Source organism: Sminthopsis crassicaudata, chromosome 1 (genome assembly GCF_048593235.1).
Source record: "Sminthopsis crassicaudata isolate SCR6 chromosome 1, ASM4859323v1, whole genome shotgun sequence".
NCBI lineage: Eukaryota > Metazoa > Chordata > Mammalia > Dasyuromorphia > Dasyuridae > Sminthopsis > Sminthopsis crassicaudata.
The window spans coordinates 473,065,579-473,079,833 of record NC_133617.1 but is presented as its reverse complement, the minus strand read 5'-3'; the positions used below and the strand labels follow the sequence as shown (position 1 = coordinate 473,079,833).

Sequence of the window (14,255 nt, the reverse complement as noted above, 5' to 3'; positions counted from 1 at the left end):
TTAAAATAAACTTTATTCGGAGATTGTATTAATAGCTAAAATAATGTAAAAATAGCAAGTAGTACAAAGATTCACGGGATGATCATATACAAAAATTATCCCTTTGTACCCAGGAGTCATTTTGGGATACAATTGTCAGCTTGAATATACTCTTGGAAATTCTTATTTTCCTACTGAGTTTCTTGCCTGAACTTCCCTAGAAAGAATACCAGGAATGATTTGTGTTCTAGAAGGCAGCACATAGCAGGAAGGTAGAATTAAAGTAAACAGGGGGAAGCAGGATCTATTTAACAGTGTCAAACCACTAAAGAACTCACCCTCCCCCAGTAATACATTATTGGTTGTTCTTTATTAACAAGAATACAGCCTTTATAGGATTTAACATAAATCAATGCTTTCTTCACTACAAGAGCAAATTTAGAATTTGTAATTTATACTCTAAGGCCAAATAGGTCAATCACCCTGGATTACTTTTTTCTTGCAGTCATCTGAATTTTAATATGCTTTTGTATAGATTTTTAAAATCTGTTATCATAAGCAGCTCTTAAAACTTGTAAAACTGTAGATTCACTAGTAGAAGTTTCCAGGGAGTACCCTAAAGCAATGAAATTCCTAATCTCTATAACTAACATATTATTATCATGTCATTATCATTAACGTAATATATCATTAATATATATGTATACACACACACACACACATACACACACACACACACACACACAGATATAATTTTCTCTGCATGGAATTGACAGCTAGAAAGTTTTCAAAGAGCCGCCAATCATCTAAAGATTATCTTTCATAATAAAAGTCTTAGCTACAATCTCCAGGAAAAAAACCTCTCTAGAAGATGAGCTGATCCTCGTATTTCTATAAAGCACTAAATGTCTTTTAGGGCTTAAAGGGGCCAAGTTTTGAGAATCGGTCTGAGCTTTTTGTTCCAAAGGAAAGCCACAGGAACAACTGGCCCTTTGCCCTTCATTATCAGTCATAAATAGACAACTGTGTAAGCAATCATCAAGGACAAAATGTCTCTCCATTCTCCTCCTCTCTCTGATCTCCCTTTCAAAGTCTTTCAGTCTCTAACCTCCTAGGAAGTGAAGAGTCAAGTTTGCAAAGGCCTACAGTAAGGGATATGATTTTTTTGCTTTGGTTTTCAGTCTATGGCCTTGTTAGGAAGCAGAAGAAGTTCCATCTGATTAGTTAACATAGAAAGCTTCTCCATCAAACCACATTTAAACTTGAGATGGTTTCTGTCAAGAAGACTAAAGAAAAGGGAAGTCTGGGGAAGCTATTATTTACAAACATAGACTCTCTTTCTCACTTCCCCCTTACCTCACTACCCATCAGAAAGAAATGCCCAAACTCACACTAGCCCCCCCCTTCCCCCAGATTTGAAGACCATTATTTTGGCCACATTGGATCATTTACAGAATAGGAAACTGATTGGGAGTAGAGGTAAGAAATGCGAAGGTCTGGTCTAGCTCCTCTTGTCAGGATAAGCAAAAGTCCTTGCCCCACGTGTGGATGCCAATTGTAGTGAGCTGTCGTCTCCAGAAGCTGCTGGATCGCTCTCTGGGAAGAGATCTGCTGTGTCTTCTACTCAAATCTCTCCGACAGATTCTTCTTCCTGTAATGAACCGTTGTCTCCAGGCAGTTGCTGTTAACTCTTGTCCAAAGAAGTGACTTCCCTTCCTGCAGAGAGCCCCGTCAAGCCTGATGCAATTCAGAGTCCTCTTCTTTCTCTGAGAGTCCTCTCTTTTATTCTCCCAGAGAATGGGCGTGGGATAATGCAAGGGCTTCTGGGAAGAACCACCCCAGCCAATGAGCTTGCCCCCTCTATCAAGTCAACCTGAGTTCTCACCTTGTAATTGTCCAGAAAACCTCAGTTCTCACTTAGTAATCCTAACAAAGAAAGATATTCTAGGGAGAAAAGGCAGATCTTCTATGAGCATAAAATAAACTCTAATTTAAAATTTTTTTTTAACTATATGAACTAAAATACCCCTAAGAGACTTCAAATATCAAAATCTTATTAAAGAAAGAATTTCTCTGTTTCTCATTTTCTCAAGAGCAGAAGCCAAATTGACTAGTGAAAATGGGATACAGAGGGGGGAAAAATGGGCAAACTTAAAAAAAAAAAGTAAATGGGCTAACTTATTAACTGAGTACAAAACTTATTAACCAAGTACAAAACCTGATCTTGAGTTGAATAGGTCAAAAGGAGACAGTAGGAATAAGTTTAGCTCTGTTCTATCTATCTGCAAAAATATATATTCCAACAGAAACTTTTTCTTCCAATTTGGGGCAGAACAGACCCAGTCATTTGCAGATAGTATTTACAAATGAAGGACTGCAGTAATAATAATAATAATAATAAGGCTACACACATTGCTATATATTACAGTATAATGAATTAGCTTTCATGTAAGGAAATAATGGCATTACATTGCAGCCACAAGAGCTTCGTTTTCACAAATCCAATGCTTATATGAGGACTAATCTAGTAAAATATCCTTCATTTACCCAAAAGATATCTTTGAAAGCTATTGGTATACAGACAAAAGTACAATCTCTAAGTATCACAAACTCATTTGGCAAAAGAAAACACCCTTGTTTGAGGCTTGAAAGAGCACAAATTGATCCCAAAAGATTGCTCTAAGTATACCTTTTGAGGATAACATTAAATAACCTCAAAACCACAAGGTACCTTTGCTCAGTTAAGGAGAGAGGAAGAGGAGGGCAAGGGACTGGAAAGGGGGAGAAGAGAAGAAAAGTGAGAGAGAGAAACAAATAGGAAAAAAAAAAAGAGAGAAGAGACTTCAAGACTTCTCACCAATTCACTTACTTCCTAGGGTAGTGATAAGGATTAAGGATTTGTTCTGCTGCTACTTCCTAAGAATTTTAATAGGAAACAAATTTAAATACCAAATAAACACTTCTCTATATTAATGAAATTCCAATCAAGAGAAAAGGGGTTATATATACACTTTGGTCATCTAAATTCAGTACTTTGACATCATTGACAGTAATTAAAATATACCTTCTTCCCTTCTGTTAACAAGTGGTCAACTACAAAATGGAAAATTATATATTATAGTGAATAAAAATTGACTTGGAAGTTATTAAAATGAGTTGGAACTCTACCTTTGATATTTATGATGTAGGCAAAGGTAACTTAGACTCTCAGGACCTTAATATCTTCAACTGTAAAAATGAAGGAGAAAGGAAGAGTAGACTGATAAGATGACTGTTGAGGTCCCTTCCAGTATTATGTATGCTAAAAAACACTAAAGTAAAACAAAATTCATGAATACTTGTTAATACTTATGTACTACATATGTGTATGTATACATGTATCTTTTACACACACACACACACACACATAAAATAAGCAAATAAAAAAAGATGCTGTATTATGCTATTTAATTTCAAAATTTTGCTTAAAATACAAATATAAAGCACCATATGAATTAGCATACAAATCAAATCACTTGGATTTTAAACAATAAGCTGTTTTTAGTATAGTATTACCTTAGTAAAAACCAGGCTTAAGCAGATAGGAGCAGGGTCTTGCTTAGGATGTAATTGTCAAAGATGTGGTCCTAGAGAATTAAATTTTCCTCACAGAATACTAACACTGTAATGGAAGATGTAGACTCAGATGGACCAAATGGATTAAGAGTAATCAAGTACAGAGAATATTCTCAAACCCTAGACACAAGTAACTCAGTAATAATCCATATGTATCATCATACCCAACCCAAATAAAATACTTATTTATAACCTAGATTCAGATAAATATTAGGTCAGATGACAATTTTTTAAAATCTTTCCACATTTTTACTTGATTCTATACCTGTGAAGATATTTACTGTTGAATATCATGATAATGAAAGCTTTCCTATTTCCTTTACATATTTTCAGTTAACACATCACTAAGTATGTGATTAGCTCATTCTCTTAAATGCTTTTTATACTGATATTAAAGTAGTCATATGCTACTAGTTATTAATATTGTAGATGTTACTTTAATATACTACATCTGGATAAATGAACCCTGCCTACTAATAAAAAAAAGTAGTTAAACTAAGTGACCCCCCCCCATATGATCTAATCTGACAGTATAAAAATATTTCCCAGTTTTTTATTTATTATTAAAACTTTTTTACTTTCAAAACATAAGCATAATTTTCAACATTCATCCTTGCAAAACTTGTGTTCCAAATTTTTCCCCTCCCCCAGAGGGCAAGTAATCTAATATATGTTAAACATGTGCAATTCTTTTATACCTATTTCAGCAATTATCATGCTGCAAAAGAAAAATTAAATCTAAAAGGGAAAAGATGAGAAAGAAAACAAAAAGCAAGCAAATAACAATTTAAAAAATGAAAATACTATACTGTGATCCACCCTCATCCCCACAGTCCTCACTCTGGGTGCATATGGCTCTCTTCACAAATCTAATGGAACTGGCCTGAATCACTTTGTAGTTGAAAAGGGTCAGCTGACATTTTAAGAGTCAATGATGCTATGACCTCAAAAAGAGGTCAGATCTAACTTAGAAGTTCAGATCTCATAAGTAACTTGTTTTTGCAAAGCCTCTCAACTGAAAAGATTCTACTGGTCCTGCTAGTTTCAAAAGCTGGCAAGGCAGGGTTGACAATTCCCAATTATCCCTCTCTCTGCATTCAGTCAGAATTAAAAAGGCTGAATTGCAACTGGTGACCAAAGTCCGACCAGGAGACCTCTGAGAAAGTATGGCCAAGCAGTTAACATGAACCAAAACTGATCTTGCTTATTACTGGATTAGGAGAGAGGCCATCCAATACTGCTATCACCATCACACCACCAACCACATTTTCCAAGTGACAGCAAGTACGAGAACAGATGATATTATTTAACTTCACAGCAAAGCCCTACACAAAATGCTACTGAGAGAGAGTGCTAGGCCTGGAGTCAGGAAGAGTCTCACCTTTCTGAGTTCAAAATGTGGCCAGACACTCATTAGCTGGGTGACTCTAGGCAGGCTGGAGATGGAAATGGCAAATCATTATTCCAGCATCTTCACCAAAAAAAAAGAAAACAAAAAACCCCAAACAACCCCAAATGGGGTCATGAAGAGTCAGACACAACTAAAGTTGATCAATAACAAAAATACGATTATTCAACCTCATTACTACACTAAGAAGTTATACTAGAATCACTTTCAACTTAACAAAGGTGATTAGAAAAATTATTTGACAAGAGAATGATTTGTCTGTCAACTGAAAAATTTCAGATTTTTAAAAAAAAGGAAATATAGTAATCTAAGTATTGGGAATACAACTTTAGGAATACTATCTTCAAACCACAAAAATAAAGAATATTCAGAATGGGAAAAGGGATACAATAAAACCAAAAACAACCAATTATTTTCTGCTCACCTAACACTTTAGGTTCTCTGCTGGGACACCAACCCTCACTTTCCTATAGTAGTCTCCTCCTCCATATATACACTTATATTTCAATAAAAAGCTAATCATACTGAAATATGCTAAAAATGAAAGGAAGCAAGGAAAGGGATTAAAGTGAGGGGAATGAGTAACTTTTCCTCTTCCATGCCAAAATGACCTTTAGGCTAATTAATTACCTATGATTAGGATACAGAGCAACTCAGTCTGATTACTTAGAACATAAGATTCAAATGTTTGTTTTAAATATGTATCACTTATTTTCATGTCAATATAAAATTTTTTCTTCCTTAATACAATTATATAATCATCTGGCTAAAAGAACACATATTTTGTGAAATGTATGAGACCTGCATAGGATTTGAGATGCCTTCCTAGAAGCTATCACCCTAAAATGCATGCATAGATTATACCTTCCCTCAGAATCAACAGAAGCATCATACCCTCATCAAATAAAATCAGATTCTTAACAAACCCTCATTATTGTAAGATTATATAATCCAATGCATATGGAGGAAAAGTACAAGAAATGCTTTCTATCTCCAACAATATAGAAGCTAACCAATACAAATCTGCCACCAAAGCTTTCAAAATTCTTTAAGAAACTATTCAAACTACTTCAGTTAAAACTAGAAGGAAAAACAAACAAACAAACAGGTAACTGAGGTTAAAAAAAAAAATTGTATTGCAACAAGTTTCTTTCATAACAGTCTCATATCCAAGAGAAGAACTGAGTCAAATTTATAAGAATATGAGAGATTCTCCAGGAAAAGGATATGAACAGACAATTTCAAATGCAAGCTATCAAGAACCATACCAAAGGGGAAAAAAATGCTCCAAATCAGACAATTAGAGAGATGCAAATTAAAGGAAATTAGCTTCCACCTCACACCCATTAGATTGACAAAATTTATCAAAAAAAGGAAAATCACAACTGTTGGACAGGTTTTGGGAAAGCAGGAACACTGAACCACTATTGCTGAAATTATAAAATTCTCCACTCATTCTAAAAGCAATTTGGAACTATGCCCCAAAACTTAACTAAGCTATGCATAACCCTTAACCCAGCTAATACCATTACTAGAGTTCTATGTCCCAAAAAGAGATCAATGAGGAAAAATGCCCAAATGTACAAAAAATATGTACAGCAGCTCATTTCATATTAGCAAAAACTGGGAACTAAGAAAGGTGCCCATTAATTGGGGTAATTATGGTATATGAATATAATGCAATATAACCACACTATGAGAAATGGAAAAAGACACAATTTCAGAGAAACATGGAAAAATCAACTGATGCAGAGTAAGCAGAACCAAGAAATACTTTATGCAATAATAAGAAGTATAAAGAAAAACAATTTTTTAAGACTTCAGAACTCTGATCAATGGAGTGACCACCTACAGTACCAGAGGACTAAGAGAGAAAGAAGCATGCTATTTCACTTCTTGACAAGGTGCAGACTAAGACACACATTTTTGGTCAGAGGCAATGAGGGGATCTGTTCCCCTGGACTATGCATGCTTGTTTTAAGGGCATTCTCTTTCTTTCCTCTCCAATGAGGAAGGACTGTTAGGAAGATGTGATAACAAAAAAGAGGGGGAGTAGAGAGTGATCATTAAAGCTTTTTTTTTTTTTTTAAACGAAGAAAAGAGAACAGGAGGGCCAAAAACAAACACAAATAAGCAGGCAAATTTTGAAAGCTAGTTTGAATTTCAATAATCTTAAACAAGAAAAAGGTTAAAATAAGTTAAAAACAACATTTGAGTTGATATTTGACTCTTAATAGGATTCACCAAATCTCCAAAAGCTATTCAAGAATTCTTTCTCAGACCAGTTCCAACAAATTTTGGGAGTAATCAGTCAAAGGGACTTGCCAGTGATCAATACATTAATTCCTACAGAATGGGATTCCACAGGTAAGGTTAATCACTAAACAAACTTAGGAGAGTCAGAACTCTAATTCTCATCCCTTCAGGAAATGGGGTAAGGCAACTTTCATAATTAAGCAAACAACTAGTAACCCAGAGATCTAGGCTTTGGTTTTTGACCTCAGACATATTTCCTTCTAAAAGGAAAGTCTAAAGGACACTTCCTGACTCCTGAGGTTAGAGCCTCTCTATCGAACTTCTCCCCCGCTCCCCAGTTCTTTATCTGCATCATTCAGTCCTGGCCCTACTCTTCTAGCACTTTACACAGTGACACTTGATTACCTTATCAGCTCCCATAGATTCAATTGTCAGCTCTGCAAGTAATTCCCAGAGCTATGCCTCCAGCCCTGTGCTCTTCTCTCCAGAGTTAAGTCTCCTAAATGCCTTTTAGATTTCTTGAACTGAATGTAGCATAAACATCTCATAAGCAATGGATCCACAACAGTGCATTATGTTTCCGGTACCCTCTTCTGAGCTTCCCAAATTTACTATGGAAGGTTACTACCAACACCTCAATCTCAGGGATCTGTAGACCAGGACTAACCTTAGGCAGGGTCTAAATTAAAAATGAGTGCATACTTGATAGAATTCTCTAACAGTATTTCAAAGCCAAACAAGAATTTAAATAGATTATGCAATTTCAAATTGCCCTCACTTTAGATCAGGTCCATTGTTGTATATGAATGATTTGATTATCATAATGTAATCATACATACCCAGACTGACAGTATACAGTTCAACTTTATCCTACTTTGTATTAGAATGTATTCTCCCTTAGGGAAAATGTCAGGTCTTTAACATAAACCCTCAATTCATTCATGATCATATGTCCTACAAGCATTCCAAAAATCTTTCTAGAACAAGGTGTCACTTCCCCAATACTATTCATTCATCTGAGTATTTCTCTTTCTGTTGAATTTCATTCTCAAACTTTTCTATCTCAATAGACTAGAATAGTCAGAATTAACCTGTAAGTAGATAATGCAGAGGTATACTTCCCAATTATACTAACTCATAAAAGATATTTTACTGGAAATGTTGGTTTAGAAAAGGAAGTAGCCCAATCTTGTAGTGAATAGATAGATAGTCTGACTGCTACAATGGCCTCCACATATTACAAGTCCAAGAGAATGACTTCCAGGACATTAGGCAGCTCCTCTTTGAAAGACATATGGGAAAAAGAACAATTATTTATTAAATCCCTACTTTGTGCTAAAAACTGCATTAAACATTTTATAATTATTATCTCATCTGATCCTCACATCAACTTTGAGAGTAGCTGTCAATCAATAAACATTATGTGCTAGAGATACAAAAAAAGAGGCAAAAGCCCATCCTTGCCTTCATGGAGCTTACAATCTAATGGAGACAACAAATAAAAACTATACATACAAACAAGCTAAATTAAAAAAAAAAAAAAGAATTAACAAGGGTTGGGAAAGACTTCTTATAGAAGATGTGTTTTAAGAGACTTTATAAAGGAGGCCTTGGGCAGCTAGATGAATCAGTGCCAGGGCTCAAAAAGACTCCTTGAGTTCAAATCTGTCCTTAAACACTTACTAGCTGTGTGACCCTGAGCAACAACCTGTTTGCCTTAGTTTCCTCATCTGTCAAATGAGTCAGAGAAAGAAAACAGCAAATCACTTCAGGATCTTTGCCAAGAAAAGCCCAAATGCGAAGAGTCCATTAAACAACAAATAAAGGAAGCCAGTAAAAAGGAGTAAGGTGCATTACAGAAATGTGGGTCCGTCAAGAAAATGTCCAGGGCTGAAAGATTTATTAAATAGCAAGGAGGCCAGTTGCTGGTTTGAAGAATATGATGAGGAAGGAATAAGCAAGGTGTCAGATTGGAAAGGTAGGAAGGTGGGTTTTGAAGGGCTTTAAATGCCACACTGAAGATTTTGCTTTTGATCCTGGAGTCCATAAGGGAGCCACTAGAGTTTATTTAGTAGGAAGGATTCTAGGGTTGGACCTGCATTTCAGCAAAATCATTCTGGTGATGGAACAAAGGAACAGGGAGAGACTTGAACTAGGCAGATCCACTAGCAAAGTACTGTCAGTCCAGTTGAGAGATTAGACCTACTACAGAACAGTATCAGTTTGGGAGATAGGGGGAAGACCAACCAGAGATGCTGCAAAAGTGAAATCGTCAGATCTAAGGGACAGAATAGATACAGGAGGTAGGAGGAAGGTAGTGAAGAATCAAGAACACTTAGGTTGTGAACCCAAGGAAACTGAGGCAGACAGAAGCTAAGTAACTCTGCAGGATAACCAGCTAACAAGTGTCTGAGGCTGCATTTGAATTCAGGTCTTCTTGTCTCCAGGTCTACAGTGGTACCCACTGTGCTACCAGCTCCTTCTAAATCTACATAGGTGTGCATAGATGGAGATTTACATCAAATGGGAGAGTAATTGAACTAATGAGATCTACAGATCCATTAAAATATAAATGCCAATAATTCAATGCCTTCTTTTGACTCAGAACTATAGAAAAGTCAAAGAAGTATCTTATCACATAACAGAACCACACTGTGGTCTACCTCATTTCACCCATCCCCTACATCAAGTCTCCTGGGTCTACAAAGCCAAGTTCTTAACCCACACAATCACCATAATAAAAAACAATTCACCTACTTCCCTTAAATAGTAGTGCTACCATAACACTATCTGTGTTTACTAATATAACTTCACTGAATAATATAACCTTATTGGGGGAAAGGGTGCTTCCAATGTTGCATCTGATTCCTTGTTTGAGTAATGTTACTATTAATACTGCAAAAAAGAGCCAGCAGGAATGTATTTCTAATCATTTAAAAAAAAATTTTTTTTAGGATTTTGTTCAAAACAAACATATCCCAGTAAAGTGGGGTTTCCTACATTTCTCCAAAGAAAGAGTTTCCAAAAGTCACTGACACCTCCTATGATGAATAGGTAACAATCACATTTAATTCTCCCACTGAATTTAGTTAAAAATGAGTCAGAATATTTATTTCCTAAACATCTCACTTGAATAAATTTCCTCAATTTTATGAAAAAAATTAATTTCAAGTAAAAAAAAGCTTATGAGTTTTTTAAGTTTTCTGAGGTATGTAGGTGAATCAAAAATAGAAGAAAAAAAAAAAAAAAAGATGCGATCCAGGTTAAAATATTCACATATCTTAACTTCTCTGGGACAATAAAGTACAAATAACTAGACACAAGAAGAATTTCTCATAATGTCTAAGAAGCATACTGAGCTTAATTAAAAAAAAAAAAAAAAAAAAAGGTACTTTCTAAGATGCCTTAGAAATCTAAAGCTACATGGTTTCTGCCTTCAAAAGTGAGGGGAAATAAAATATATACACACACATACACACACACAGAGATAAAAATGAAACAATTCAGAAAAAAATCTTTACATACCTATCTGATCAGCAAAGTTAACATTAAAGGAAAATGACAAATGTTAAGAGAAGCTGCATAAAAATAGACAAACTAATGTACTGTTGGTAGAGTCACTCTGGTTCAGCCATTTTTGAAAAACAATTTGGAACTCTGCCTCACAAGTCACTGAACTGTATACTTAGCCAGTTATACCGCTATCAATCCATATTCCAAAGAAGAAGGAAAAAAAAAAAAAAAAGAACCCACATATACAAAAATTATATATGACTATAATAGAATACTATTAAATTATAAGAAATTATTATAAGAAATTCTGAAAGTCCCAGAGAAAACTGGGGAAAACTTATATAAATCAATTCAGAGTAAAACAAGCAGAACCAAATAAACAATTTCTATAAAAATAACATGGTAAAGACAAACCACTTTGAAAAATAATGAAATGATCTAATATTGGCCCAGAGGACTAATGAGGATACTTCTTTTCCATCTCCTGACAGTGAGGTAATAAATTCTTAGATGCAGAAACATATATTTTGGGATGTGGCCAATGTGAGAACTTATCTTACTTAAATATGAATATCTGACATAAGGATTTTGTTTTCTTTTTCTTTACTACCTATGGGGAGAGGAGGAGACAGAGAAGGGATGAGAATTGGAAAAAAAAATGCTTTCTTAACTAAAAAATTTTAAAAGAGAAAAAAAGTGTTGAAAGAAGTTATGGCTTAATCCCCATGTAGTGTTCAAAAGCCTTTATAGAGAGTAAAGTGGCATTAAACTAAAAAGATAGATAGATGGTTGAGACAGCATCAGAATAGAGGAAGAAAGGCAATCAAGAGAAAGGAAAAAGCACACAGATGAATAAAGGCAGAACAATGCAAACACGTTCAAGAAAGAGTGAGTATTACTTGACTAGCACATAGATTACATGTGTTTAAGAAAATAATGGAAGATAAAGCTGTCAATGTGAGTAAGAAACAGTTTGTAGCAAGCCTAGAATGTAATACTAAAGAGCTGGATTTGAATCTCTAAAGAAAGGAAATAATTGAAAATTTTTGACTAAAGGAATAACATAACCAGAAAAGTTGGCATAGAGGATAGATTATGTAGGGTAAAGACTAGAAGTCAGGAAGATAATGGTTAAGATAATGATATACTTCCAAGAAATTATCTTAAGATTCATTTAAGCTACCAATGAGAATAGAAAGGAAGAAAGAGATGTTTCATGGGCAAAATCATTTGGAAAATAGTAGTGCCATTAACAAACATAGGAATTCTGAAGAGGTTTACAGAGGCAGAAGTTCCCTTTGAATAATACTGAGTTGCCCATAGGCTATTTCTACCTGGTTTTCTTGCTAACCATCCATGAAAATGTGAAGGACTAATATTTAGAGCTATCAATTTAGGACTCAATAGCTGAGTAGATGAATTTGTCTAAGAGGAAAAAGTAAAGAAACGAAAAGATAGAAAACAGAATTAAAGGGAGTATGAGGAGTCATTGAAGAGAGACTGCAGTAATAGAAAGGCAAAAAGACCAAGGAATAAAAATTCAAAGGAAGAGGTAGTAAGTATCAAATGTTGCCGAGAAATCAAAAAGAATGAAACCTAGGAAAATCTTGTTAGCTTTGGTAGTAGGGATAGTAATGGCTATTTCTGAAAGTTATTTCAGTTGATTGATGAAAGTAGAAGAAAGAATGCAAGCAGTGGAAGGATCAGATGTTGAGGAAGAGGCAACAGGAAGTGTGCATAAGCTAGGCAATAAATGGAAAGAGAGTCAAGAAAGCATGGAGAGGGAAGAAAATAAGGAACACCTGAGCCTATTTTTAGGCAGAAGAGTCAGTGGAGGGAGAATCATTTTGCAAGAAAGAGGATGGATAAATTAATGGACTGGAATTACTTAAGAGAGGAAAAAAATGGATTTGCAAACACATGCACATAAGTAAACCTTGGAAAGGAAGAGTGACACTAAGAAGATGAAGAAAATGTAATGCTGAGACAGAGAGAAAGAAGTTGAAGTAGCTCACATTAGATGGTTTGCATATTCTCAAAACAACGAGCCAGATCATCCATCAATTGAAATTATGAGAACAGTTATAGCTTTTTTTTTCCTTATGTGCCAAATAATTTCGTCTTTTTAGGTTTTGAGTGAATGTTTTTTGTTTGTTTGTTTGTTTTTGAGGCTGGGGTTAAGTGACTTGCCCAGGGTCACACAGCTAGGAAGTGTTAAGTGTCTGAGACCAGATTTGAACTCAGGTCCTCCTGAATTCAAGCCTGGTGCTCTATCCACAGCGCCACCTAGCTGCCCCCGTGAATATGTTTAAATTGGTTTCAGCCAATTGTCAACCAATATATATTAAGTATTAACTATGTGCCAGACACTATATCAAGGATTGAGAATATAAAGGCAAAATCATGATCCCTGCCTTCAAGAAGCTCATAGTTGGAGGGGGGGAAGATAATCCTTGCCTGGGGGAGGGGGAAGGAGAGAAGACATGACTCAGAAGAAAAATATGGTAGGTAATCTCAGAGAAAAGATCCAATGGGGGGGGGGGGTTAAGGAAGAGGTGGGAAAACAACAGAGAAATGTCTCCTTAAGAAGGTGAGACCTGATCTGAGTTCCACAGGAAGCAAAGAGGTAGGAGGTAAACAAGAAATGCATTTCAAATATGGAGGACACCCTGCAGTCTGGAGATGGGGCATCATTTTCAAAGAATAGGAAGGCAGCCAGTGTCACTGTATCACAAAGTGCACAAAAGGAAGTAACTAAGAAAACTGGAACAGTAGGAAGGGTCCAGATGTATATAAAATTTAAAAATCACTCTCTTAATAATTCAATGTAGATAGAGCTACCATACCTGCAGGCTGGACAACCTCCAACAACTACTATGGCACTGGAAGGCTGGAACACACCTTGTGGTTGAATATTGTAGGATCCAGGTGCATATGCAGGCCGACCTGTCAGGAACAAGCATCACATCCAAGAGAAGGAAAGAGGAAAGAAAAAAATTATAATATTTCATAAAACTCCATTGTAAGTTCCCTGACCCTTAATTGAGAAAGTAAATAAAAAAGCAAAAATGGCAGTTTCCTAAAGAAAGATGTCTTACAATATGCATATTGTATAGTATATCTCAATAACAAAAAACAGAATGGGGGAAATCACCTGGGTTTGTATAATGTTCATTACCAGGTCTAAAGATAGCTACTTACGTCTGTAATAATAAACACTTAATTTCAAGGTGGAACATTTAAATCACAATGGTAACAACTTAGAATCTTGATATAAGATGTATGAAGCCAGTTTCCTCACAATTCTAAGGTGGATGGTACAAAGACCATTACACTAATTATCACATATTAGCAAAAAAGTATTTCAAATTAAGTTTCAAATGCACTCCAACACATACATTTGAGCCAGTGTAACAGGCTTCCTTGAGCTGGCTAACTCGCTTTTTAAGGCACATCCAGGTTTAGTACAGCAGCGCAAGAGGAA

At 35.4% G+C, this 14,255-nt stretch overlaps 1 protein-coding gene across 1 annotated transcript in view; it reads right to left on the bottom strand.

Moving 5' to 3' along the window:
• Positions 1-14,255, bottom strand: part of BRI3 (brain protein I3) — a 35,609-nt gene that overhangs the window by 18,235 nt on the left and 3,119 nt on the right. The window contains exon 2 of the mRNA XM_074281082.1: positions 13,618-13,717. Within this exon, the coding sequence (XP_074137183.1) occupies positions 13,618-13,717 (100 nt within the window). The remainder of the gene's footprint in view (positions 1-13,617; positions 13,718-14,255) is intronic.